The sequence below is a fragment of the Charadrius vociferus genome, unplaced genomic scaffold (assembly GCF_000708025.1).
Source record: "Charadrius vociferus isolate BGI_N301 unplaced genomic scaffold, ASM70802v2 scaffold233, whole genome shotgun sequence".
NCBI lineage: Eukaryota > Metazoa > Chordata > Aves > Charadriiformes > Charadriidae > Charadrius > Charadrius vociferus.
This window is the reverse complement of record NW_009647741.1, coordinates 226,687-253,802: the sequence shown is the minus strand read 5'-3', so window position 1 is coordinate 253,802 and position 27,116 is coordinate 226,687. Positions and strand designations below refer to the sequence as shown.

The 27,116-nt window shown below is 48.1% G+C and overlaps 1 protein-coding gene across 1 annotated transcript; it reads left to right on the top strand.

Annotated features, from left to right (window-relative positions):
• Positions 1 to 353: 353 nt before the first annotated feature.
• On the top strand, positions 354 to 26,426 carry NSMF (NMDA receptor synaptonuclear signaling and neuronal migration factor; the record flags this gene model as incomplete). The annotated part of the gene is made up of 14 exons (XM_009882006.1): positions 354 to 833; positions 5,411 to 5,486; positions 7,645 to 7,650; positions 8,227 to 8,295; positions 12,487 to 12,539; positions 14,592 to 14,681; positions 16,338 to 16,459; positions 18,906 to 18,989; positions 19,666 to 19,699; positions 20,275 to 20,345; positions 21,474 to 21,553; positions 23,208 to 23,310; positions 23,701 to 23,776; positions 25,569 to 26,426. Coding segments are annotated over 14 exons (1,442 nt in total), but the record flags the coding sequence as incomplete, so codon positions are not given.
• Positions 26,427 to 27,116: the final 690 nt, after the last annotated feature.

The window sequence follows — 27,116 nt, the reverse complement described above, 5'->3', positions numbered from 1 at the left end:
GCCCTTGCGTGGCTAAACCCGCTGAAGCAGACAGGACTGCACAGCTGAACAAGGGCTGTTCTGCACATAAGTATTTTCAGGCTGTGCAGTGAGACCTGCATTTCCTTCTTGCCTTGTTTGGTGGCCATGCATGCTTAAAATGTTGGGCGTATTTGTGAGAATTGTCTCTCATTTCAGTACCAGCTCTGGAGTTTTAGAAGGCAATGGGCATGTGTTCGTCTGAAAAGGTTCCTGGGGGAACCTACCATGTCTGTCTCCCCCTTCCCTGTTCTGCAGCAGTAACAAAAGAGCCTCCCGAATTTGTCGGTGTCTGGGGTGCTTTGGTTTTAAGGAAAGTGTGCCTTTTGTTTCAGATCACCTGTTAGCCGACTCCTACATCGGACAGGAGGACTCCCCTGAGATGCAGCAGGCAGCACAGAACAAGCGCAGGCTCTCTGTCATCTCGGACGGCAAGTTTGAGAGGAGCTTCTCTGAGGAGCAGGCAGAGAAGATGCCAAGTGAGGGACCGAAGCCACGAGTCTACACAATCTCTGGCGAGAGGCCGATGCTGTCGGACCATGAGAACGAAAGTATGGAACTGGTGGTGATGAAGGGGGCTGCCCAAGAGGAATGCCACCATGGCCACCAAGTGCACAGCACTGGTGGCTCTCACGGAGTTAGCAGGCATTGCAAGGGCTGGCCAGGCAGCCGGCAGGGCTCCAAGGAGTGCCCAAACTGCACCCGGCTGGCTGCCCCTTCCCAGCATTCCTTTGACCTGGAGCAGCATCAATCCGGTGAGACCGGGTGGCACAGAAAAAGGCTGGAGAGGATGTATAGTGTCGATCGAGTGTCTGGTAAGTAAGGGTGAGTGCTGGGTGCTGGAGGACACAAAGGGACTCATCGACACAGGAGTGAAGGGTGACACCCGTCTTATCCCAGCATGGAGGTTTCATTGCCATGTGCCTCGAGTTGGGCCCTGTACTGTTTCCCCTTAGACACCTTGCTGGTGCCTTGTGTTAGTGTCCATGGAAAGGGATTGTCAAAGGAAGAGTTTGAAATAAGCTGAGCTCAGTTTGAGGCCAGCTCGTCCGAGCTCCATTATCTCTGCTTCTAGCTTGTCAGCAGCAGATGGCCTGGGTAGTTTTCATGACAGCTCCGTGTAGCTTAGTGAGGGTGATCTCTGTGGGCGCCCTTTCTGTTGAAGGAAGAGCCAAGAGAGGAGGGGCTGTGTCAAAGCACCTATATTTATGCTCATCCAGGAGGCAGTTGAGAGTGGGACCCTCTCTCCTCTTTATCCTGCTGGGGCTGAGGCAGGTGAAATCTCCATGCTGGGGTGCTCAGTGTGAGCCTCAGCTCAGGTACAGTGTTCTGTACTTTGTTGTGTCTCAAATGCTCATCTGCGTGGCTGGAAGCAGTTTAGCAGGGTCCCTCACGTAGTGCCACCTCACTGTCTTTCCATAAATACTAGAAAATAACACAATATTGGACTTTCTTCCCCACTTACTATCCATTTGCTCAATATTTTCAGGGAATAGAGCTTGCAGTTATTCAATTACATTAAAAAAAAATCCTGATTGTCTTTAAAAACTTAACTATTAATCAAATACCTGTCACAGTCTATGTGGTTTGAATTATAAGCTAGTATGCAGTCCGTCTTTGCCTGTCAGCTCTATATGTGGCTGGCAAAGAGTCTGACCTAATTTGTCTCTTTTTTTGTGAACGCACATCAAGGCTTTTAGAGCGGAGTGTCCAGCCAGGAAAGGTCAAGGTTTTCTCCTTGAAAATAAATTGAGTATAAGGACTGTGGAGATAACTGTACATTTTTCCTGGGTTCATAGTTTTCTTGTAAATATCATAGTGAAATTTACTGCTGCTAAAATCACAGAAAGCTTGGGTTCTGGACCATATTTGCCTAGATGCTTGAAATTCTGTGATTAATTTAATACTTTCTAGTTCTTATTCTTTAGTGTTAGTCCATGTAATTGATTATCAAGTGTGCAGAATACCTGCAGTTCCCGCTAATTCCTGTACATAGGTTTTGAGCATCATTTCTCAGTTGTGATTTTTAGGCTTCACATCAGATACTACATGTGTAAGTTTAGACTTTTTCTTTTTATTGCTTAAGTTCAAGAAAAGGAGTGAGAAGAGCTTTCCTATATGGAAACCTGTTACGGTTTTATGATCATACATGTTTTACCTGCTAAAAGATGGCTCTGCACATGACGACACAGCCAGAGAGCTTGTGTGAAGATAGAAAAAGAAAGCCATTTCAGTCCAAGCCTTTCAGGAAAGGAGATCGCAACCCCAGGGGCTTGCTCTTGTGGAGATCAGGGTGCTGAGTTGCATTGGTTGCGGCCTCATGATATGTACTGAATTAAGAAATCGAAGTTTTCCTGTTCTGATGCTGATGGGTTTATGTTGAAAGCTTTCCTGAACAAGTCAAAATTGTATTCTTCACCATGGGACTGAAGCAGGTTACCTGGTACAGAACCACAGGACAGCTCCAAGGCACTAATGGAGTTTAACTCCTCATAGCTGGAGGTAAACGTCTCTTTTTTCCAGAAAATTGGCTAGCAAATATAGAGAGATGGCATGTTCTGTTTCTGGGCCTTGGGATTTATAAGCAGCAATTTTTGTTAGGGCCAGTTGTCAATGTGAAATGGAGATTTGCCTTTCTGAAAATATATTTGAATAGTTACCTAAATGGGAACAGAGGTGACAGCGCAACTGTCACCAGTTGCAAGAAGTATTTCTTGGAATGTCCTTCATGCATGGATAGCAGAGAAAACAGAGCAGAGATGAATGGAGGCGAGAGAGAGAGAGAGACTAGTTTCCCCAGAGGTTCACTTTACAGTGCTGCTTATTCTGTTTGGATTTACATGACACATTATTGCTGCAAACCAACACTCATGGCAGTTAGGCCAGATTGACATAATTTAATATGGATTTTTATGCTGAGTTTATGATGCCTAACACCATTCCAGAGAAGCACAAGCTGTCACAGAATGGTTAGGGTTAGAAGGGACCTCTGGAGATCATCTAGTCCAAACCCCCGCCAGAGCAGGGTCACCTACAGCAGGTTGCACAGGACGGCGTCCAGGCGGGTTTGGAATGTCTCCAGAGTGGGAGACTCCACCACCTCTCTGGGCAGCCTGTGCCAGTGCTCCACTACCCTCAAAGTAAAGAAGTTCCTTCTCATGTTAAGATGGAACTTCCTATGTTCAAGTTTATGCCCATTACCCCTCGTCCTATCACTGGGCGCCACTGAGAAAAGACTGCTCCCATCCCCCTGGCATCCTCCCATTAAGTATCATCTCCTGTGTTGTTCCCAGTGTCTGATACAAACACATCCACTCATGGACAGAGGGGCTGACATCTGCATGCAGCCTGGCAAGTGGCTGGAGATGCTCAACGTGGTGGTGGTGTTCCTCCAGTCTTATCCAGCCTGTGATTCCTTGACTATTTTGTCCCAATTGATGGTAATAGGAAAGGAGAACAAGATGCTCTGCCTGGCCAAAAAGGAGCATGCTACCTGCTCCTGGAAGCAAAATAGCCATACCCATAATCTGAATTTTAATGAGCTGGATGAGCTCTGGAGCTGAGCTGTGGTCCCCAGTCCCCAGCTGTGTGCTCCTCTGGTACTGTTCTGCCTCTGGCTGGTAAAGAGGCGCCTCTGAAGGGTCACAAATCCTTTATTCTCCATTGAGTGCTGTAGGTAGGAGTGTGATATCTTTCCTATGTTGACTATTGCCTATCAGAAAAGAAGGGGAGGCTTCCAACGACTGTCCAGGCAAAGCCGCATAAGGATATTAGCTGTTGTTCATAAGCTCTGCTTTGAAAAAGCTGTAAAATATATTAAGAGATTGCCAGTCCTTTGAGACGCACAGTCCCTGAGAAGCCTGTACAGAATTGTTGGCTAAAAAGGACTTTGTACAACTTCTCCTCCTTCACCACTTTTGTGGATTCGAGACTTCAAACAAGTAATTCATTTAGTCTGAGCTGTTTTGCATTTCTTCTCTATCTGTTTTTTTGGAGGAGAGCAGACATAGGAACTTTGTAATAAGTAGTTAGCATACTACAATGCAGTTTTCATTTAACATATGTATTTCCTTTGGGTGCCTTTATACAAGGCTTGACATAAACTGTTAGCTGAGAAGGAGTGTCTGTTACAGCTTTCTATATGATTTCTTGGAAGCTTCACTTCAAAGGAAGCCTCCCCAGTTGCATTTAGCATTTTTTTTGCATCTGTAATTGCAGCCACTTTTTGTACTATCAGGGAACAACAGTCTGTAGTAGCTGATGATCTGTATGAAACATTTGGTAAGATATCTAGTCTGTAGTAATTATGTCTGCAGTAGGCATGAAGGCTTTGATTGGGTTTTGGCCAATGAAAGTGAATAAAAAAAAAATATACTCTTGACAATGCCAGAATATTAATGACTAAGATACTGTAGTTGCTAATTATCTTAAAACTTGAATGAGTGAAGCAAGACACGTGATCAGCAACATGTGGCAAGGCATTAAGCAAGGAAGCCACAAACAGGGAGTGAAGCAAGATGAAAAATCAGGTAGCCCCAAATCCCAGGGATCCAGTCCACTGGGTTTTATACACCTCTGATCCCTTGCCTGACCAACTTCAGACTGAGAGTTCTCAGTAGGAGCTGATTCTTGTTTAGATTCCTCTTTGTGGTCACCGCCATCCCCCACACATAATTAGTGACTTCCTTTGCTGCCTGCTTTTTGTCCTAGTGATCATTATGTGAAGACTCTAATGCAATGGAATTAGGAAATAATCCACAGGGCAGTTTACAAGTATGGGGGACCAAATAAGCACAGAGTTACTTGCGGATTGTACAGCTGATGTGCTGTTTGACTTCTAAAACCAGAGGAACTCATGAAGGCCAGGTCATCAGGAGCCCGTGGATTTATTGAAACATCTTGAGGGGTTTATTGAAACTTCAGTCGTAGAAAGAGAGTCTCTCTCAGGCTTACAGTTGTGAAGAGAGGAAGATGAATGCTTTTTGTCTTCCAGAAAGGCAGATCAGAAAGAACTGGATGAGTGGGACATTTCAAACTAATGGTACTAAGGAAAAGGCAGAGGCTGGAAAATGCTTTTAGTGAAAATGTTTCTTTCCTATGTTTTTTTTTTTTTCTTGTTCAAATGTCTGTTCTGTAATTCTTGGATTATTCTAATCTTCCATGCTGAGGATAGAGCTTTCATTGTTCATTTAGTCGCCTGATAGACAGGCTTAGGACAAATTTACAAAATACTTGGTGGTAGTGTGCATGTATATGAGGAGGATGAGACTCTCCTGTGTAGTACAGGGCAGGATGCTGAAGAAAAGTACAAAGAGAAAGAGCTTGGAGAATCGTGCTGCCTGAACGATGTCTCTGCCCGCTGGATTCTCAGGTTTTGCTCTCTCTCTTCCAGACGATGTCCCCATACGAACCTGGTTCCCAAAAGAGAACCTCTTCAGTTTTCAAACTGCTACTACAACTATGCAAGCGTAAGTGAAACTACTGCTATAGCTTTTATTGTGTATCTTAAAGTGTGTGGCTCACTCAAAGCCTGGAGCAATCAAGTTGTATGTTTGGCACCACAGTGTGGGGTGAGACAGAGAGAGAACCTTGTCTCTTATTTTCTTTTTTGCACTTATTAGTTCTCTTTCCTACTACTCCCACTTGTTTGGTTTTACCTTCTTTTACTCCTTGGGCCTACCCAGCTCTTCTCTGCTTCCCTTCTTTTCTGTGACACTGTGCACTGTTCCTGGGTGCCTCGGCAGAGTGAGGGTCCTGGGGGAGCACCAGCTGAGACCCTCCACCACTTGCTTCTGCTGCGGCCGCTGCCCTGAGGGAACGTTATTCCAGGCTCGCCCTGCATCCATCGCTCCCGAGGAGTGTGTCTCTATGGGATGAGGTAGAGCCCTACAGCTTCTGCGCTGGTCTGATCATTTGAAGAAGGTGTCAGTAAAATATCTGCAAAGTGTGAGCAGATCTGAGTTAGGAAGAGTCTCTCCCTCCGCATTCCCCGCAGGTTTTGGTGCCCCTGGTTGCTGTGTGTTGGGCAGAGGCAGTTCTCCAAGGACTGAAGGGAATAAGGGAAGCCTCACTTCCAGGTTGTACCTAGCTTGTCAGGAAATACCGTCTTCTGGTTTCAAGTATTTCCTACCTGGCTGGAAAGCCAAGGCAAGCAATGAGGGAAATGAGATACTGTTCTGCCTTCTAAGGCCCTTCTCCAGCCTTGTCACCTTTTCCCTCTGTCCTTCTAATGTCTGTGTCACCTTCAGCTCTACTGCTTTCTTTATTTCTCCTTGTCTAATCAGGTCTCCTTTTTGTATTCTATTTCTCTGCCGTTTCTTCTTTCCCTTGTACCTTTCCCTTCCCAAATCCCCTAAAGAGGCTGATTGTTGATGCTGGGATAACCCAGACTGGGTCAGAGCTGTAAGGACTGATGCAGGAAGAGCATTGGGTATTGGGGAGAGGGGTAGCTACTGAAATATCAGAAGAGATCTGCATCCCCCAGAGAAAAAGATGTGTATCTTCATGCCCTTTCCCTCCCAGCATGGGGAGCAGCACAGGGCAGGCATTTGCCTGGTGCCGCTCTGTAGAACCTGGTGCGTGGTGGTGGGGTGCTAATCCCACCCTAACAGAGGTGGCGAGGAGCCTCTGTGAGCTTCTGCTCTCTCTGTATTGTCCTAGTGCTGCTTCTCTTACCTGACCTCTGTGTCCCTCTGTCCATCCAGGGATTGTAAGTCCGGTGGCACCCCAGCTGGTTAACACTCCTGGGCTCCAGGCTGGCAGCGCCTGTGGGCAGTCTGAGGGCAATTTGACAGATGCTTTGCTCTTTAGAAATGTTGGCTGGTAACAGTGGATGCTATTTTACCGTTCTGATCTGACACACCAAGCCATGCACAAAATCAGCACATTTCCTTTGCCTTCAGGCACAACCTTTGCTATTGGAAGTCATCTTTGCTGTGCACAAGGTTTGTTGCAGGGTGGTGGCCCATGGCAGGGTTTACAAGGCTTGGAGTGGTTGGAGGCCGAAGTGAGGTTGGTTTGGGGAATGGTGGCCTAAGGAAACCCTTGAGGAGCACAGCTCCCTTGGTTAACGTAGCTCCTCGGTTAATGTTTCTAGAGATTCTGTGCTGCCTCTAGAAGTGGCACAGAAACACCTTCAAAAGTTCAGGGCACCTCCCGAAGCTGGTTGGAATGGCTCCTGCAGGTGCCTCTGTCTTCCTGGCCTCTTCTCTAGTGTTTTCAGCCCACTGTGCTTGCTTCCGTCATAGATGAGACAGCATGAGCTGACTTTGCAAGTCCTTGTCACTGTGGGAGAAGGTCTCCCTGCTCCAGAAGCCCATGAGGCTGAGCTCCTGTCATAGCCCGATGGGCCACATTCGGCTGTCGGTTGTACATCTGCATGTTTTCTGGGTCTACGTGGAGCTTAATTTGCATCCAAGCCACATGCCAGCACTGCCCCGGGGAGGATTTAGCTCGGTCAAACAAGAGTCTCACCACTGAGAAATGTTTAATTTAAAAAGCAATTTCCTTCTACCTAACAAGAAATATTCCTTCTGGAGTGAGAATTCCCTCAGAACTCTGGCCAGGGCTGAGCACTAATGAATCCCTCTTCTCTTTCTCTTTCCTTGCGTCTCCTGGAATCTCTAGGATCTCGTAAGTATAATCTTTTTATTTATTTATTTATTTTCCTTGTCTGTTGGTGTCCTGGATAAACTCTCCTCTCCTCTCCTGTCCATCATATTCACTCACGCTTTCCATATGCTAGGGCTGTTTGTCAGCTGGCAAGAGGTTAGGTGGCTACACCTGGTAGACCTACGTGGATCACACTGCAATCATCCTCATCTTGGAAATGCAGACTACAGTTGCTAGCATGCTTTTGTCCCTCTTGATCCTGGTGTACAGAGGTTTTGTGTTTGCAGTCTCCTAGGTCCATTCCTCCGTAGCAGGGATGATGGCTGCTTGCCCCCATTTGGGCCATGATCTGGCCACGCTTACATTTGCCTTAGGAACAACCGCTTGTCCAGCCACCTGCCCTAGAGAGTGAGGACCCTTGGTCTGGTGAGTCTTTTGCCCACCCCCTGACTTGCACACAGTCCGGCAAGGGTTGGCTGTCTTCCTCGGGCAGCCCGATCTCTCTCTGTTGTCTGGTGAGAGCTTTCCTGTCTGTGTTTCGTGTCCTCTGCAGTTCAAAGCTGTGTAGTTGGTTAATGGCTTAAAATGGTTTCCCAGGGCGTTCAGGGGCTACGCAGAGAGGAAGAGACGGAAACGAGAGAATGATTCGGCAGCTGTTATACAGAGGTAGGGCCCGTTTTCTCCCATAGCCCTAACCTTGCCTGGTGTTGCATGGGCCCTTCGGGTGTCATTAGTGACGCTTGATGCCGTTGAACGTGGTTGTCCCTGTCTGTGTTGCTGTTCGTAGGGACACTAGCGGTGGCTGTGTTGGAAATGTGGAGGTGAATGATGCTGCAGTGCTCAAGATAGCTGATCTCCCTCTTCTTAAAGGAACACTGTCAAGTTTCTCTTAAGCTTCCAAATAAAATATACAGGATCTGTGTCTCAAAGATATATATGTATATATAAAAAAAATAAAAGATGCAATTTCCCCAGACCTCTCCCACATATTTGGAATTTGTTTGAGGTTAGCTGAATATCTCACCATTAACTTTTATATGCTGCTGCTGCATCTACAGATGCACCTCAGAAATCTGAGACCTAAGCAAAATGAGTATCTCTAGTGACCAGAAGTCTATTTTTTAAAAATCTTCGTTTAAAAAAAATAGAAAAGAAAGAAAATGGAAAGGGGACTGATTCCTTGTCCAGGTATTGCAGAAGGGCTCTGGTTTCCCTCTGCTGGCTTCACAGGGCACGTCATTTAGCCACTGTGGTAATCAGAACTGTTCTGGTTCTTTAAATATGCCAAGGCTCGTGTATTTTGGCAGCCTACTAAGAAGGATAACACAGCATTTGTGTCATTGGTTAAAAACTGCCATGATTGCTTCAGCGCTGTTAAAAACAAAGTGGGAGAAAAACATCAGGTTTTCTTAACTGGGAAATTGCCAAGAAGATATTTATTTTTTTTTAGCAACTTTAAGGGTGGTGTGTTTTTCATCAATAATGAAGAGAAATAAGAATCAAAACTGAAGATGCTGTAAATAAATAGACAGTGTATCTTTAAAAAGAAAGAGGTTTCTCAGAATTTTTTAGACAGAAACGTTAGAAAATGGCTTGTTCACATGGCTTACAAATACAGGAGTAGGAGTTGTATACCTCAGTGGTGCTGAGTAGTCAGGGTAGAGGACGGAGTCACGTCATCCGTGTGTTGAGCAGCCAGCATGTCCCCTCATCTCCTGTGGACACTGAAGGTCTAGGCAGGAGTGTACAGTGGGACCCCATCTGCATTTATCTTGTGATAAAGAGGAGATAGGATAGCAATGATGGGCTTTTGTCAGTGTGGGGTTTTGGCTGCGCCATGCAAGCAGACCGTGGTCAGCTGTAAGGATTGCTGACAGTGTTCAGCTCTCTTCTGCAGGGAGTGAGGATGACCCCAACCCCACCACAGTTTTGGATGCTGCCTGGGCAGCCCTTCATGGCCTCAGGTGTTTCAGAAGCAAAGTTGTTATCACACAGCCCCTTCGGTGCTTGGCCCTGCGTCTCTGGTGCACAGAGAGGCTGGTTTGCTGGTGCAATGGATGTTGCCTCAAGAGTAAGTGATGCCCAGTGGTTTGCTGAACCTTGTGACTGGTGCACGGAGGACCTGGGGAGGAGAATGTGAGTAGTGGTGTTGGGAGTTTTGCAGAGTATTGATATGTCAGTGATTCTGTCATTGACCTCTGTTTGGGTAGTAAAAAAGCTTCTCTGCATTGTGTAGAGAGTTGCTGTGTCTTGGAGACCCTTTGGCTGGGATGGATACCGTGGAGGTGGCATAGGATTGTGTGGACCGCGTGGCGAGCTGGAGCCTGTCAGGAGAAGGACTGTTCAGGAAAGGGAGTACTAAGGAGACTTTTTGTAACTTGAGGGATGCTCGTTGACTTTTGATGGGTGAAGAGATCTTGCTAGTGATCAAGGAACACTGCATTTTCTGGGTGCAATTGCAGGAGCCCGGCAGGAAGACTGGGCAGGTTTATGTAGCCCCACTGCTCAGAGCAGATTGCGGCTCCCCCAGGGGTGCTGTGCCAGTCCTTCAGTGCTAACATGCAAGCACAGAGGGGCCTGAGGACCAATACGGCCGCAAAAAGCCCTCAGAAGGATTTAGATGGCCACAGGATGCCCACAATGAAGAGGCAGTCCCAGGCTTGCACCTCCTTTCCAAAGTGCGTTATTACTAGAAGAGCTGAGGGGGCAAAAAGGCCTTTGTCCCATTCTCTGAGCATTTAGTGCAGTGGTTAACCTTGAGCAGCTGGATTCTCCCTGGGGCTGCTCTCAGCGGTATTTAGAAGATTCATCTAGACAGCTGCCCTAAACCTGCACTCATGGGAGAGTCCAAGCTGTCTAGGCAGCTGGGAGCATCACTCTTCTATGGCAAAGAATGCGTTACTCCCCTTCCCCCCAGGGGCTGAGGAAACTCCTCTGTGGAAAGGACAACTGAGCATGTACAGAAAAATAGATTTTATTCCCAAATACCAAAAGCCCAAAGGAGGTAACAGTGGCCTTGGCAATTAACATTTCTCAGTGTCTAGTTTTGGTCTCACAATGGACCATAAAGATTTTCATTATGATGAGTTACAGCATATGTCTAAGACCTTTTTGTGTAAAGAATGACCCTGGTTCCCTTAAAATACTGTGTTTGTATGGATTTGAATCTAATGCACGGTAAGACAGCCCACATTATCAGTTATCACACACCCCAGAAGGCTTTGTACATAGAGCCAGTCCAGCGTGCGTTAGTGAAGCGAATCATCTTAGTTACTTGTCTAAGGGGGGCAGTTGTCTGCTCCACAGCAGTGAATCTTCACGTACCCAAGTAGAGCTAAAATAAAGCTCTGTAAAAGAACATTAATAGCCCAAGTGCAGATGGAAATTTGTCATGGAATAATGTTGCTCCCAGCTCCACTACCCAGCTGCTAGTTTTCCTTCTTGCGTTGCTGAATTTGGATCCTAATGACGGCATGGAGGCCAAAGAGGGGACCGTGCAGAATGTGGTGTGGGTTAAGTGCTCTCCCTCCCTCAGGGGCCATGCTTGCGTTGATCTCTCTGTATTGGAATCGACATACCTGACTAGCTCTGAAGAACTTTATGTCGGTGCTGGAGGTGTCTTCTCATCCAGTTAACTTGCTAAAGCATCTGCATGGTTGTAACGTCCTTACTCATCCCACTAACTTGTATGTGAGCCAGATGATTTGTCATTTTACCTCTTTCACCAGCAGCGGTCTCTGTTGCTTGATGTCTGTGGTGTATGTTGGTGGGGAGGGAGGGAATCTAGGAAGGCTCCCCGACTCCATGCAGGCTGCTGGTACACGGGCTCACTGACATCCCTGGGGGCCATGGTGGCTGCACTGCAGGGTGAAGTCACCCAAAGTAGAGTTCACAGAGGAGTGACACTTTTCCTGCTAGTCCACCTGCTGCTTCTTCCCTGTGTCTCCTCTGGTGTCCTGTTCGGTTCCTGTGCTGTTTGGTTCCTGTCTAGGTGAGTGATGAGAAACTACGGGAGGTGTGTCCCTCGCACTCGAAGGGGCTGGACGATGGTCTCTCAGGAGTGGCCAGGACAGGCTGTTTTACACAGACCTGTCAGGGGTAGCTGCTCCCCAAGGTTTACCTACTGTTGGACTTTCCTCTGGAGCTGTGTACTCTGCAGCCCCGCTGAACTTTGCCTGGGAGTCCTGGGCAGGGAAGCATGTGGTTAGGCAGGCCCACGAGGACAGTCAGCTTTGCTGACCCGTGCTAGCCGAGAAGAAAGAAGCTGCTTCAGTCTTTCCCAGCTCTTTGCTCTGGAGAGCAGTACGGGCTGCATGGTCGCTAACAGCACGGGTGGGATTTTGGAAGCTGCTGTGAATGTGTTTGGGAATGAGCACAGCCATGAGCATGGTGTGTGCATGCTGCCTGGCAGGGCAGAGCCTGGACACCCCACTTCCCTGATGAAGTGTGTGTGGAAGAAAGGAGAGAGGGGAGCAGATATTGCTGCTTACCAGAAGAAGAGGGAGCATTGCCAGCATGGGCAGTGGCAGTGTCTCCAGCAAAGTTACAGCACAGGTGCCTTAGTCATAGGAAAGTGAAAGCAGGCTGTGAGAAGGGGACTGCCGTGTAGGACCTCACTTGCCCTGTACCACCAGCCCAGGGAGTTTGGAAGAACCAGCCACGTTCTTGACAAACATAACGGTCCCCAGCACTGAATAGGTGCAGGCTGGGAACCTGGTCTCCAGCTTTTGAGTGCCCGGAAGGAAATACGCTGTCTTCCCAATTGTATTTTTTTCCTCCCAGTTTTTTCGGCCCTGCTGGGCCCAGATATCGCTTTGTATTACCTTTCTCAGAGGTTGTGTTTGGCCTTTCTTTCAGGAATTTTCGGAAGCACCTCCGCATGGTGGGGAGCCGAAGGGTTAAAGCACAAAGTAAGTGAGCACCTGTAAGATGTGGCTGTGAGGAGTTGGAGTTTGTGCCAGTGGGACATGGGGAACCCTATGTTGTGTGCAAATGCGGGTAGAAAGGACCTAGCATTGGGCTGGAAAAGGTTTTGACCTGCTGATGCCATTTTACCCTACAAAAAAGAAGGCGAGGTTGTTGTAAGCCTCCAGGACACATGGACGTCTGCAAACGGCATTTAAGCTATTTCTGAGGACCCAGTGCCTCGGCTGTGGGAGATCTCTGCAGCCTCAGTGTGAGGACTGGAAGGAGAGGTGCAGCATCCTTGTCCCATGTGCGTGTAGTTTTTGGTGATCATGGGCATAGACTCTTCTGAGGAGAACCAGAGCTGAGAGTTCTGCAGAGCTGGTGAGGGCTGCCTGGCGTCTTACTGAAGCTGTGGACCAGCTGTGGCTCCCTGGGGACAGTCGGCGCTTCATGTGCGGACTGGTGGCTTTCTCTTTTCTCCTCCCCTGTTCTACCGCCATCTCTGCAGCAGGGCCGGGGGACAGGTTGACTGGTGGGAGCTGAGAGGACAGTGGAAGAGTGAAAGAAGAGGAACAGGGAAGAGATTGGAGCAAGAGGAAAAGAGGGGAGTGTTATGTCTCACTGAGGAAGAAATCACCTCTTACATCTGGGAAACAGCAGTTCCCTTTCCCTGAGGAAGAGGACACTCCTCCATAACTTGGTTGGGGCAGCTCCCTTAGTGCTGTGAAATGGGCTGAGAATGGTGTGACTGGTTCCCGAGACCTGAGGATTGCTCCAGAAGAGGAAATAACTTGTTCTTCCCATCCCCTGGCCAGGCATCATGTACAGACTGCCCACAGCAAAGCGTTGCTGAGTTGAATTTGCATTCCTTCCTCTCCTTTCTCATATGCTGTGGGAACTCAACAGCAAACAGCATTGCCCTTTAAAGTGTCTTTATTGGCATCTGAGTTAGCACTGCCTGAAATGAACAGGGCTCACCTCCGCCTAGAGCTGTCTGGAAGTTCAGGCATGCTTCTCTGCCTTGGTAACTCTCGGGTCATGTTTTCAAAGCTTTCTTCACGTGCACAATAGCTAAATGCTGGTTTTAAATGAAAGCTGAGGATGGAGATCACCTGAAGAACTTCCTATGTGATTTGTCTCCCTGGACATCCACGCTTGGACACACTGCAGCAGAGGACAGGTTGCTTCTCGGCTCTTGTAATGCGATCTGCAGTGAATTCCTGTGCTGCTGACATGAGATGCTGTTACTAGATACACTGCAGCAAACTTGCTCTGTCTGCTACCAGAAATAGGTATTAGTGGCTATAAGTGGCTGTTAATCCAGGTGTAAGGGCTCTCACATGGGCTTGCCAAGCCAGACGTAGTGGTTGGCAGTTCAGAGGAATTTGCCTGCGGTGCAGCCAGATGGGCCAAGCTCCCGGGATTCCGCTTAGGAAATGCCGGTACAAACAATATAATGCCGTTTGGGGGGAGAAAAAAAAAAAGAAAAAAGCCAAGGGGGAGTGCTCACAAGAGTGCAGGCAAGCAAAAACTGAAGGATTTCCTCTTTTGCAACAAAATTTAGAAAGCACGAGCTTTCTAGAGACCCTCCCTCTGTTTGGTCCAGTTCTGATTAGGGTGTCACTAGAACATGAAGGGAGAACTGACTGGAGAACTACTGCCTTCTTCTGGTCATGTATGTGTCATTAGCTGTTGAGTACATCTTCCTGTGAGGCCTTTGAGTCGGAGCATTTACACTGGGACACTGGAATAGCCTTGATTAAATTGAGGTTTGAGCCGTGTGCATTTAAGGAAAGACCATCAGATGTCCTCCTTTTTCTGTGTTACATACCCCGTAATGGTCCTGCTTAGAAAGTGGGCATTTGTCCTCTGCTGTCTAGAAGATAGACCCTTGTTTGCTGTGTGGAAAGGACTCACGTTTGGCAATGGAAGAACGAGCACAGGGGAGTCTGTGATGTGTGGCTTTGGTGGAAAACTACTGGATGTTTTGTTTTGCTGGCAGCAACGGAGGTGGCTTTGGAGTCTGTTAATGTCATGCTTTGGTTTTATCCTAGCATTTGCCGAACGGCGTGAGAGGAGCTTCAGCAGGTCCTGGAGTGACCCGACTCCCATCAAAGCTGATTCCTTCCATGACTCTCGAGAAAGTGAGTTCTGAGTCCTTTGAGCTTCCTCCTGTGGCCAAACCCTCCAGCTGAGGTGTTGACTGGAGTCCCACTGGAGTAATTCCTCTGTGCCCTGTTGTCCTATCTGTCATCCTTTTAGTTTCATGAGATCTGAGCAAATAACACTCCAGGTGTATGCACCTGTTCACCCGTGTGTACCTATATTTATTTGTACAGCACAATGCATCTAACCTCATGTTACTGTGCAGTTGCCAAAGGATACCCAGTGGTACAAGCTCTCTTACAGCCCTCTGTTCCCATCATCCCGTATTCGCTTGGGACCAAAACAACCTACCTGGAAGCACACCAGTCCAAGGCTACATTCACCATAGTGGGGCTACCCTGCCTGGCTTCCCATGCAAGAGCCCCTTCTGAGCACTTTTCTAGGCTAGAGCACAGCTGCAGCGCTCTGTGAGATGTAGTTTGACTTCCTGGCCGTGCTGGCTATGCAGATGATAGCTTTGGGCAATCTGATCTTCGTTTGGGCTGCCAGGAATTCCTCTGGGAATCCCTAGGAATGCTGTGATGTTCTGCTTGTGGGGACTGAGATGCTGTTGTGTTAATTTACAGGGGGAAATGCCAGCATCTTCCCACTGTCTTTTTATGAAGGGAACGGCTGGTTTACCCAGATTTTATGGAAGTCCTGTAGGCAAGGGACTTGGTGGTTATGAGTTTGCCCATGTTGAAATGAGTTGTACTGTAAACGAATGTCATTATTGAAAGGCACTGACCTACCAGGTAAGCAGGAGATCCAGCTCTCCTTGCTGTAGAAGACACCGTACCAGGTTGTAGGGGGAGATGTATGAAAGGCCAGGTTCAAAACATGACCCGATTGTTCCTTTGCAGTCTGATTCCTCCCCGCTCCCTCAGCTAACTCGGAGGCAAATGGAAAAGGCATGGTTCAGGCAGGCTCCAGGCACTGCCCAGTGACACTCGGACGTCCCAAAAGGCACAAATAGAGGCATCTCAGTTCTCTTTCCTCGGTCTGTGGCTTCAGGAAACCATCTCTATTTTTAACCTTTAATGGTCAATTATATTCCTTCCAGATGTTTTTTTTCCCCAGGAGGCATTGAAGGCCCACAGGTAAGGTCAGTTTGGAGAGCAAATTCAAGTATACTGTTGCAATACTACTGTGTTTGCTACAGATGTCGTCACGCTCTGGGACTTCTCTGCCAGGATCAGTTTGACCAACAAGGCAGAGTTTCTTTATAATCACTCAGAAGACAGTCAGAGCAGTAATTGTTACAAGGAGACCAGCTTTGAAGTCTCTGGACTTTTGCTCATCAGCTTGGCAACGTTAAAGTGTAGAGAGTCTGTCTGCATTTTGTCTCTCCTTCTCCATTTCTGAAATGACAGGGTGACTGTTGTGAATTACCACTTGAAAGCTAAACTTGGTGACTGTGAGAGTGATGAAAAGTTGTGTGATGTGTGGTGTCGGGCTCTGTGTGTGCACTCTTCATTCGTTAAGTGTTTGTCTGGTTGGAGACGCCAGCCCCAAAGTGTGGTGTCTGTCGCTCTGTAGAAGAAAGGGGGGCACAAGTCTCACGGCTTGCAGTACGTGTTGCGAGGTAGCTGCCGGACAGGATCGAGTGGGGAAGGCAAACTGTTCTGCCCATGTAATGCACACTGTTCTGGCAGGCCATGACCTTCAGGATTCCTGCGGCACTTTGGATGGCAACTTTGACTTGAACTGGGAAGCAGAAAAGGAACTCGAAGCCATGGCATGTGACGGAGAAGACTTTATTCCACCAAAAATAATGGTGAGAGTTTGTCATGATTTGAGAAAACCCACAACAGTTTATTGTCGTTTAGACAATTATTCTCTCACCTGATGACCCCTCCCCACCTGAGAAGGGGAATTGGGAAGAAACAAGGAAACCCGGGGGTTGAAATATAGACAGATGTAATAGAATAAGACTAGATAATTAACATTAATAACACTAAAGAACCAATATTGATCCCAATACTGATATAAAATATACAAGGACTATACTCTGCCAATTTTATCAGTAGAAGCTGTGCACTTCCAGCAGGGACAGCAAATGTGGGACACTGCGAGGGCTATGGCTTTGGGAGGGAAGGAAGACCTCAGGCGTCCGGCACTGGGGCGAGGAGTTCTCTGGATCACAGCCATCAAGGGAGAGAGAGTACTTTTCAGCAAACTTACTAATTTGTATTGAATGTGCCATTCATGGTATGAAATAACCCTGTTGGCAGCTTGGATCAAGTGCCTGGGTCTCGTTCTTCCTCATTCCCATGCGTGGGGCAAGCTTGAAAATGCTGAGACCTTGAAACCCCCACACCATAGCTGGCTATAAAGTAAATATTTTCACCAATTCAGACACTAGAGTCTTCTAAAAGTGTAGTTTTCCCAGGTATTAGAAAAGAAATTAGTCCTGCGTCACTCAAACCAGGACAGGGTTTCCACCTCAGCTACCTGTATCTGTTCAGGCTCTGTCTGTCCTTTCAGAGCTGCTGAGTTTACGATCCTCATGGGAAGAGGCAAGCCTTTTGTATAGGCAACTCTTCAGGTGTGTATGAGGGTCACTTGGAGATCAGCCAAGATGTGACATAGTATTCAGCATCTGTTATTGCTGGGGATAATACGTTGAAAGAAAACTAGAAGTGGAAGGACCTGTCGTCCAACCCCACATCAGAGCAGGACTGTCACCAACCCTGAATCGAGTTAGCCTGAGTCTCGATAACCCTGACAAGAGACCTGAGTCCCCAGGCCCAGCAGTCCCGTCCTCCTGTTGTTACTTGCCTGATTTGCTTTGGAACCGTATTTTATCCCTGGAGATGCTTTCTGCTCTTTTATCTTTCCTTGGTGCTAGGCTGCCCCCTGTGCTGCCTCCTGCTCTGCTCTGGGGGGTTTGGCAGACAGGACCAGGTTCTGACACATCCCTTCTTTGGCCACAGACACAAGTACTCAGGCAAAATGGGGTCTCAAGCTTCTTAGGGCAGCGTTGCCAGGCCAGCACAGCAGTACTGTGTTTGAATGGGTCCTGCTAAGACTTGGGAAGAGTGAAGGACATGGAGACCATCTGCTTTTATGTGTGTTCCCAGGCTGGCTGTGCAGTCTCAGCCCTGCGGCCCTCTCAGGACAAAGTGGCCAGGTGAAACCCAAACACTAGGAACCCACCCTTGGGTTTGCTGAGCCCTTGGTCCCTCCAGTGTGTCTCCCCAGATGGTGTGTGTGAGGGGTGTCCACCCCAGACTCTGTGCATTGTGCCTCTTCAGGTACAACTTTACATTAACTCCCATGTGGCCAAAGGAGTGACTGGGACCCCAATCTGGAACCCAGGCTGCCTGCTCCACTCACAGCGATGAACAGAGGTGCCTGAAATCACTGCACAGCCAAATTGCCTTTGTTCCCATAGCCCTTTGGCTTGTGCAGATGGCAGCCCCATCGTCTCGGGCTCTCGTGCTGATGGAACCAGCTGAAGCTTCAGCCAGAGTTGCCAGGCAGCCTGCATGTGACTGGGACCCCAATCTGGAACCCAGGCTGCCTGCTCCACTCACAGCGATGAACAGAGGTGCCTGAAATCACTGCACAGCCAAATTGCCTTTGTTCCCATAGCCCTTTGGCTTGTGCAGATGGCAGCCCCATCGTCTCGGGCTCTCGTGCTGATGGAACCAGCTGAAGCTTCAGCCAGAGTTGCCAGGCAGCCTGCATCTGCCCGACCTCCCACGGCTGTGCGCCTGCCTATGCCTGATGCCGTTCCATCCCTCACTTGGTTCCTGTTCAGGCAGGCAGCTGTCCCACCACCGGCCAGCTGAGTGTGCTGGTTTGAACAGTCCCCTACAGGCAGAAGCACAGACCCTCGCACAGAGGAAGGCTGTACGGAAGTGGTCTTTACTGGGATACAGCCATTCATGGTGACCCACAAGCTTCTTTGTCCTCTGTGTGCACCGGTCTGCCCTTTACACTGTTTCCTCAGACTCAGTCCTGCCTTTTGGGCAGAGCTGTGTGCTCATTTGTTGGAGGCCGAGGAGACCGTGACACATGGGGGGTACTTGGCAGGCCTGGGGGGGCTCTGTAGTGGACCAAAGGCTTGGAGGACCTTCCACAGGGATGCAGATAGGCTGCTAGTTTGGGTAACACCTGAGAGCAGCTGAGTAGGGCACTGTTATCATGGCCTTTGTGCTTCTGTCGAGACTACTGGCTTCTCCTCATGCTGTTGTGCTTCTTTTTCCCCCTTCCAGCTCATTTCTTCCAAGGTGCCCAAAGCAGAGTATGTCCCGACAATCATCCGCAGGGACGATCCCTCTATCATCCCCATTCTCTACGTAAGTATGTCACTTCTGCTGTGTCTGGATGTGTGGGAGCAGGCTTCATACAGTGATTTTTTTTTTTCTTTTTTGTCCCTATCCCTAGTTCCTGTTATGGTGAGTCTGAAACCCTGATGTGATTTGGAAAAGCTGGGGGTGTGCTGAACCCAGATTTGCGGTCTGGGGTAGCTTTGGGGCTCAGACCTAGGTGGAAGAGTAAGGTGGAGTGAAAATTGCACGTGTGGGCTACCAGACTATGCAGGCACAGCCAGGCAGCACGGGAATATTAACAAGGGATGGCAGCGCAGGCCTGAGCACACAAGCAGAGCTGTGTGTGGCCAGGCTTAGGGCTCCTCCTTACCCTCATCCTCAGACAGGATGAGCAGGAGGACCTCAGAGCTCTGTGGTGGACTGTGAACCCCATCACCCTATGTACAGTGGTGCATTCCTGTCTGTCATTAATTTAACCTTGGTTTTTCGCTGGGAGTCCTGCCTGAGCAGGTGCGTGAAACACCAGTAAGGAGTCATGGGTCTCTTTTTCCTAATCACTTTATATTAACTTAATTTGAAAGGGAAGGGTGGGACTGACAGCCCAGAAAACTCCAGCACTGCCTGCTGCACATGGAGACTATAACATCATGGGAGCTGGTGTAGGGAGAGTGAACCTTGATATGTCTTCTCTTTTGATTTCCAGGACCATGAGCATGCCACCTTTGATGACATCCTAGGTATGTGAGCATTATTTCCTTTTCTTAAGTCCTACCCATTGCAAATGTAACTGATCAATATGTTAGTCACTCCATTGCCCTTTGCCTGTGCTGCCACTCATAAAGGTGTTTTTATCACCTCAGTGACACCTGACAGTCAGGTGTCTGTCCAAGTGACGTCCAGTCATCCAACTGCAGCTGCTGTTGGATATGCTGCAGTAACAAAACTGCACTTCTGTGGCCCGTTTCCTCTTTATGAAAGGGAAGCCGAGGTACAGGGCAGCAAAGATACCTGTTCATTGTCCTCATGTAGGTGAGTAGGAGCGTTAGCAGAGGGTCAGGACAGCGGGGTCTGGTACAGGTACGGTGCTGTGGGCACTACAGAGCAGTGTCTGGTGCTGCACCGTACCGTCTCTGCCCTGTGATGAGCTGGGGTTCCCCGCTTTCCACAGCACAAACCCAAAGGGTTTGCTTTGACATCAGTGGGAATATAAGAGCTGAGCACCTCTTGCAGCTCAGCCTCCTGCCTTCAGGATGAAATGAGGTTAAGTTTTAGCTTCCTCCATGGTTTATCTTTTCCAACTTGTTTTTTGCAGAGGAAATAGAGAAGAAGCTTAACATTTATCGGAAAGGCTGCAAAATCTGGAAGATGCTGATATTTTGCCAGGTACGTGAAAGTTGCTTAGCGCTTGGGTGGTTTGTTACAAATTTGTCTTTTTCTACAGAGAAAACTACATAGAGGAACCAATACTCCAAAGTCAGATTCTGTTAAAGTAACTGCATATGTACAGCTTTCACTTCTCATTTCCCCAGACACTGAGCAGTCTCAAGTTGCTGTGACAGCAGGAAATAAAATCTGGTTTAGTGTGGCCGACTCCAGAGCTGGGCTGCTTCTTAGCAGCTTTCAAGGAAAACCAGGCAAACCAGCGTTAGCGCAGACCTCAAAAGGCAGATTTCAGAGAAAGGAACAAGCATTTGCAATGTGGTGGTTATAGCTTTCATACAGCTTCAGTATGACAGTGACAGTGGTGGCTGTTGTGGATCAGACCGGCAGATGGCACAGCTCAGAGCTGCAGAGGGATCAGGGCTTGCCGAGCTGTGGGTGGGACAGGTTCAGGCCCTGCTGGATCTGGGGCTCGCTGGGGGTTTCCTTCCCAAGTCTCCTGTTCCTCAGGGTGGTCAGCTTCGGACTTCCCTGGCAGCTGTGCGAGGAACCTTGAAATGAGAAGTTAGGAAGATAACCTAATGTGAACTCCCTCCCACATGCCTGATGCTGCAAAATAGCAGGGTGTGCAGCACACTGACCCGGAGATTACCACTCTTAGTTTTCCTGATGTTGTGCTCAGTCTTTTTATGCCTCCTACTAGTAGCCAAAGCCCAGTTCTTTTACAGTGATGTCTTGCTTCCTTATCCCTGCTTTGCTCAGCTTCTCATCTGCCTATGATGGCAAGTCCCCAAGCATCCCCAAATGAAAGGGACTTTCTTGTCTTCCCCATTGCTCTGGAGTCACCCACAATAAAGATTTTTGTCTGTTATTGACCGCCTTTCTAGAGCGAGGTGGGCATATAACAGGGGGAATCCAACCCCCAGCACACTCCCCATATGTAAATATTTTCTGGGCAAGTGCCTGCGGTGTCTGCGATGGAAGCTGTAGCAGTGGTGCCAGCCTGGCGTGTCTGCTCTGCTCCCTGGTGGCCCTGCTGGGTACGGATGTGCAGCACAAGAAACCTATCCAGGGTTTGGTTCTTCAGGGCCTGTGCAAAGCGGTTTGCATCTGTCTGTGTCTCTCTTGCAGGGAGGTCCCGGTCACTTATACTTGTTAAAGAACAAAGTTGCCACTTTCGCCAAAGTGGAGAAGGAGGAAGATATGATCCTGTGAGTGGCTGTGTTATGTTCTGGACTTGCATTGCATTTTCCTGCTCAGTTTGCTCCGTGTTTGTAGCGCATGGCCTGGAAGGAGAGGTGGAGGAAGCAGGGTTGGCATGGTCAGGGGAAGAGGAGGCTGAGGGGGGATGGAGTGGCAGCTTACAGCTCTTTTGGGGGGAGATGCAAAGATGACAGAGCCGTGCTTGTCCCTGGGGTGCTGGAGCCCTGGGATGGATCACCAGATTTATGCTTTATCTGCTGTTCAGTGTGTCTCTCGACTGGAGACTATCAAAAGAGGAAGTAAAAAAAAAAAAAAAAATATTTATTCTCCCAACAAAGGCTTTGCTGACCCGCAACCAGAATGTGCACCTTGTGCCTCTGTTGCTCTGAAGTGGCTGAGGTCGCGTTTCTAAGCAGGCAACTAGTGGCAGAAATCCAAACCATTCCCCCCACAGCTGTCAGACCGGTAACTGCCCTCCTAATTGCAGGGGGAAATGGAATTTGTCTCTGCAAAGCCTGCTCAAAGTTCAGCACGTTAGTGAGGAGGGTTTTCGCTAACATGCCAGCCTGTCAGCCAGGCTTGCTGTGGCAATTTTGCTTCTCCTTGCAGAGAGTTAAGCTTTGCCTGTTTTGCTGCCTGCTCGCTTGTTACTTGGCTAACAGTGCTTCGTTGTGGGGGAGAGGATGTATACCAGCCTGCTCCTACACAACTTTTTGTTGGCACGAGAACTGAGTATTAAACTCAGCATCTGTTCAGCGCTCTCATGCTCTGGCACAAACAATGTCAATAAAATTCTTCAGCACGTGTGTGCATACACGCTTCTGAACACATTCCAGGCATAGCTGGTCCCAAGTTGGTAATTTGGGGACCTTCAGAAAGCTGTGAACACACAGCTGAAAACTTGGATGCTTGGAAGTGACTGTCTCCATCCAACCTGTACGCGCCTGGGAGACAGTCCTGAGAAAAGCTTAGGCTGCAGTCTGATCGCAGACCCCACAGAGGATCTGCTGGGCTTTAGAGCCCACCAGAAGTCAACTCTCAGCCGCTGCGCAAGGGAGGTGGTTGTATTTCATGTCCGTTAGGTGCAGTGTGTGGGGTCAGTAGTCACAAAATGTAAAGCAGGTCTGATGGGTGAGCAGCAGCAAGCACTGGCTAGCATGGAGCAGCCTGCATTGGTGGTGTCTCTCTAGCTATGTAGAAGAACGACCTCTCCAGCTCTTCTCTGCTGATTTCATGCCCTGGAAATGAACTAGTGCGTAACAGTCAAATTTAGAAAGGGCAATTGTTGCTAGAAATGGGAGAGAGGAAATTGGAGGGAACTGCTACAAGAAGAGAGTGCTTAGTAAAACTGCCAGTCTAAAAGCACTCCTGGTGGACTTTGCTCCCTTCTCTTCACCCTGGAGCTTCCTTGGCTCAATGCACTGCTTCTCCTTCTCTACCATGTGACTCGGATCTGGTCCCCAGGCCCTTGCTGTGCCCCTGCTCTTCCTTGTCTGAGGACCAGTGGCTCTTCTGAGCAGCTAGTTTGCTCCTTAGGCTACAAGCCTCAGGTCCTTCTGAGCAGCGTGCGCACACACATCCCTGTGATTATTTATGCATACGAGGGGATAGGAAAAAACAGAATACATAATTTAACCAAAAAAAAAAATCTATTTTTTTCAGCTTCTGGAAGAGGTTGAGTCGGCTGATGAGTAAAGTCAATCCTGAACCAAATATCATTCACATCATGGGCTGCTATGTTCTTGGAAACCCCAATGGGGAGAAGGTAAGAGCTTCCTGGGTCGCCTCTCAGGGAATGTGTACGGAATACCCCCAAGCCCAGGGAGGCAACAGTCACACTGTGAAATCTAAACCTTCCTCTTCTGCTGTGTGGGAACATGCTGCCATCCTGTCCCATGAGTGGCTGTGAATGGGCGAACCACCCTATGGGTTGTGCCTTCCCCGGGGTAGGAATGATAAGTGACGTGCAGGACAAACATTGAAGCCTTTGAGGAGAACAGTCATTTGAAACTATTTATTTACTGGTGAGCTAGATGTTTTAAAGGACATGAGTGGAAGGTTTTCTAGAGGTAGGGAAGAAGGATGGGCAATTCTGGGGGCCCCTGGAGTTCATCTTTGTTTTCAGCTGCTAACTCTTGATATGTTTTCGTTTCAGCTATTTCAGAATCTGAAAAACTTAATGAATCCTTATAGGGTTGCCTTTGAGTCTCCACTTGAACTATCAGCTCAAGGTAACTTATTTTCTGTACAATGATGCACACCTTCCTAATCAGCCTGCCCCCTTCAGTGGGAATCTCCCTGAAAAAGCAGTTTTGAGCTCCCGTCCTGCCGTGGTCTTCATTTTGCTAGTAACCGCCTCATGTAGTTCAGTTCCTGAACCTGGTTTTCCCCTGGCAATTCCTCCATGTTCACACTTCATCTGTCCTGTTTGTTGTGGCTGAAGCTGCAGCGCCTTCTCCCAGGCTATTGGTAGTGGCAAAGTAGCCTAAATAGTAGGTGGCTTTCCAGGCTGAGTTTAGGAGATTCGCTGTATTACTAAGGGATGTGAAGTCCATGGGAGAAATGCACACGGGAGCTTCTATAACCCGGTGTGCAGGGGTGTCTTCTCCAGGACTCAAACCGCTGGTACTGAGTGAGTTGTGTCATTAATGAGCGACCGGGATATAGCCCATTACAGCCTTCCTACATTGCAGTCCGCTTTGCTTTTTTTTTTTTTTTTTTAGCTCAAGATATTTCAAGGGGCTATAGAATTTTTCCTGTTCTTTGGTCAATGTAGGTAATTATGGGTGCAGTTTCATAAGCGACATTCATAAATATTCTGAATTTGCCCTTGTTTTGTCTTTGCTGTAGTCCTTGGTACTTTGTTCTCTTGGAAAATTAAAAATATGCAGCATTAGGCTATAAGCACTGTGGATTCCCCCTCTGCTGCTCACAGGTGGCATCAGCACTGATGGGTTATTCTTAATTCCTGCTTACTGTCATAGCAGTGTACAGGAGTTGAGCACACTCTGTGTGTGTCCTGTCGAGGTTTGGACCCAGCTTTACACAGTGCTTGCACAGATCCCACAGCGAACATGCTCGTACATGTGTGCCAAGAAGCAACTTGCAGGAAAATTCCTGGGTTTATACGCAGCTCGGCAGGCAAGGCAGCAGGTTCTGTGCACATGTGTGTAAGCAGTTGATCTCTCAGGACGCTGGGCTGAAGAATATGCCTGGATTTATCCCCTTGATCAATCTGGGACGTGCCAATAATGTACCCTCTTTAATCCTTTGCAAAGTCATCTGAAACTAATCTTAATCAGGCCTCAAAAGCGAAAATCCCCGCTTGAGCCCTGTCTCAGAGTCCAGGGTTGTTTGCCCTTGTGTTTTCAAATGCGCTCGCCGCCTCCAGCGCCAGCCCTGTGCACGGCTTTCAGTCGCTGACTGCCTCGTGAGACCCCCCACCTTCGATCAGAGCCGCCGGCGGCACAGAGCTCGCATTCCTGTGCCCTGTTGAGCTCATTGCTGTGCAAAGACGGCTCTGCAGCACAGAGACAGCCTGGTAATGTTAATTTAAACAAAACACAAAGCAGTTTTCATTTTAAATTTTCAATGTTCATTATTTTTAATGTTTCCGACAAATCTTTACAATGAGTTTACTCTTGATTTGTAATTTCCTGAAGTCCCTGTGCCAGCTTGCCTCACGCAGGCTGTTGGAGCTGCTGTTTGATGCCCTACAGCCCCCGGCCCCCCCTCTGCAGGCACTGCAGCCTGGTCAAAGTCTGGAGACACACTTTGTGCTCAGTTCCCGCCCCCACGGACAAACCCTGCCAGGGGATTATAAGGAGCCTTTCATGGTTTGAGGAGATCTAAAAAGATGTTTGCTTCTCATGGGCACCTTCCTGTGCTCTGGGTAGGTGCTGAGCGTCCGTACGCTCCGTGTGCAGCGTGTGGTAGGTGGGATGAGTTTTGCTGCCGCAGCCTCTCGCATCCCTCCCTTGTGCTGCAGGGTGTAACCTCTCCGTTTCGATTCGCTTCTCCTAGGTAAGCAAATGATTGAGACTTACTTTGACTTCCGCCTTTACCGCCTCTGGAAGACCCGCCAGCACTCTAAACTATTGGATTACGATGACATTTTATGAGCTGGAGAAGACTTTGCAAGAGGAAGTTGATCACCGGTGTCCAAGAAGTCGTGCTTACTGCAGAGAGACTTTTTTATTGGCACAGGGAACCCTTCGAAGCCCTATAGGAGGCAGCAGTGCTAAAGGGAGGGAAGAAGGAGCCCTCAGAAGTGTGTTGGGAGGAAAGTCTCCTGGGTCAAGAGAGACTGGAGGGAAAGGGTTTGACACCTCACTCGCCTCAGGTCAGAGCCGTGGTGTCTCAGGAGGAGCTGTGTGAAACGAGGACAGATGGAGTTCCTTGCAGAACTGAGCTGTTTTGGGTCAGAATGGGCCAGATTTGATTCCAGGTCCTTTTAAAGACTTTTAAAGCTCAGGTTTTCTTACACAAAATAAAATCAATTACCCGTGCACTACAATGAAGAAGTGACCAGAGCACAGAGGAAGGAGGGGTTTGTACTGATGGGACCTTCTGTGCCTGGGGATCTCGGAGAGCAAGGACTGCTACACCTACTCCTGCAAACTTCGATCGAGACGATCCAGTTTCATTGTGAATATATACTGGAATATAGAATTGGAATCTAACTCTTTTTTTTGTTTTGTTTAATAGAAAATAAGTGCAATTTTTATAGCAAGAGGGGCCAAATCCCTCCCGATATTTTATTAGTTAAAAATAACACACCAGTAACCAATAGATGAGGTATTTTTGGTCTGCTTGAAAATATATTCAAAATGGTAATATATCTTCTGTAGACATATTTAATCACCAGCAAACATGTTTTAAGGTAACTTAGCAGACCCTGCATGTCTGCTGCATTGATTAACCCAGTTTGGTTCGTTACTTTCAGAGTAGCTGTGTTGCACTAATTGTATGTGCTCTCACGAATGTATATTTCTCCTCCAATTAGACACAACTTCGTTACTTTCTATTTTGCTGCTTGCAAAACTTAGTTTTGCTAAAATACTTTAGGTTAGAAATACGGTACCTGGCAGAGAAATCTCCGTCAGGTTCGCTATGGTATAAAAATGAATTAGAAATTAATAGCCATGGTAATTACTCGCTCATGCCAGTGTTTTGCTGTGTGTTGAGAGACGAGTTCTCTTTTTTAGTCTGCTGTGTGGAGCAGCGCGGTTCCACGGCCATCAGAACCCCTCCAAGGAGACTCCGCTGAGGCATTTGGAAGAAATGCTTCTGGAGGAATCCAGCAGGGGTTTGTAGCATGAGTTGGAATCTCCCCTGTGTTCACTTGATTGCCACTTGTTTGTGCATAAATCACCTCTTTTCCGGTGCGAAAAAGACCTGTTGATTGGTCTGAGCTGCTCATGTCCCTTCCTGCATAGGACAGAGTAAACCCAGAGCTTTGTCAGAGCAGCCGTTGTTTGAGAATCCAGATTCGTACTTGATGTTTGAGGATATATTTTGGAATATATTTACTTTCTGTTTAAGTCGGGTGGGGGGTGGGGTGAAGTTTTT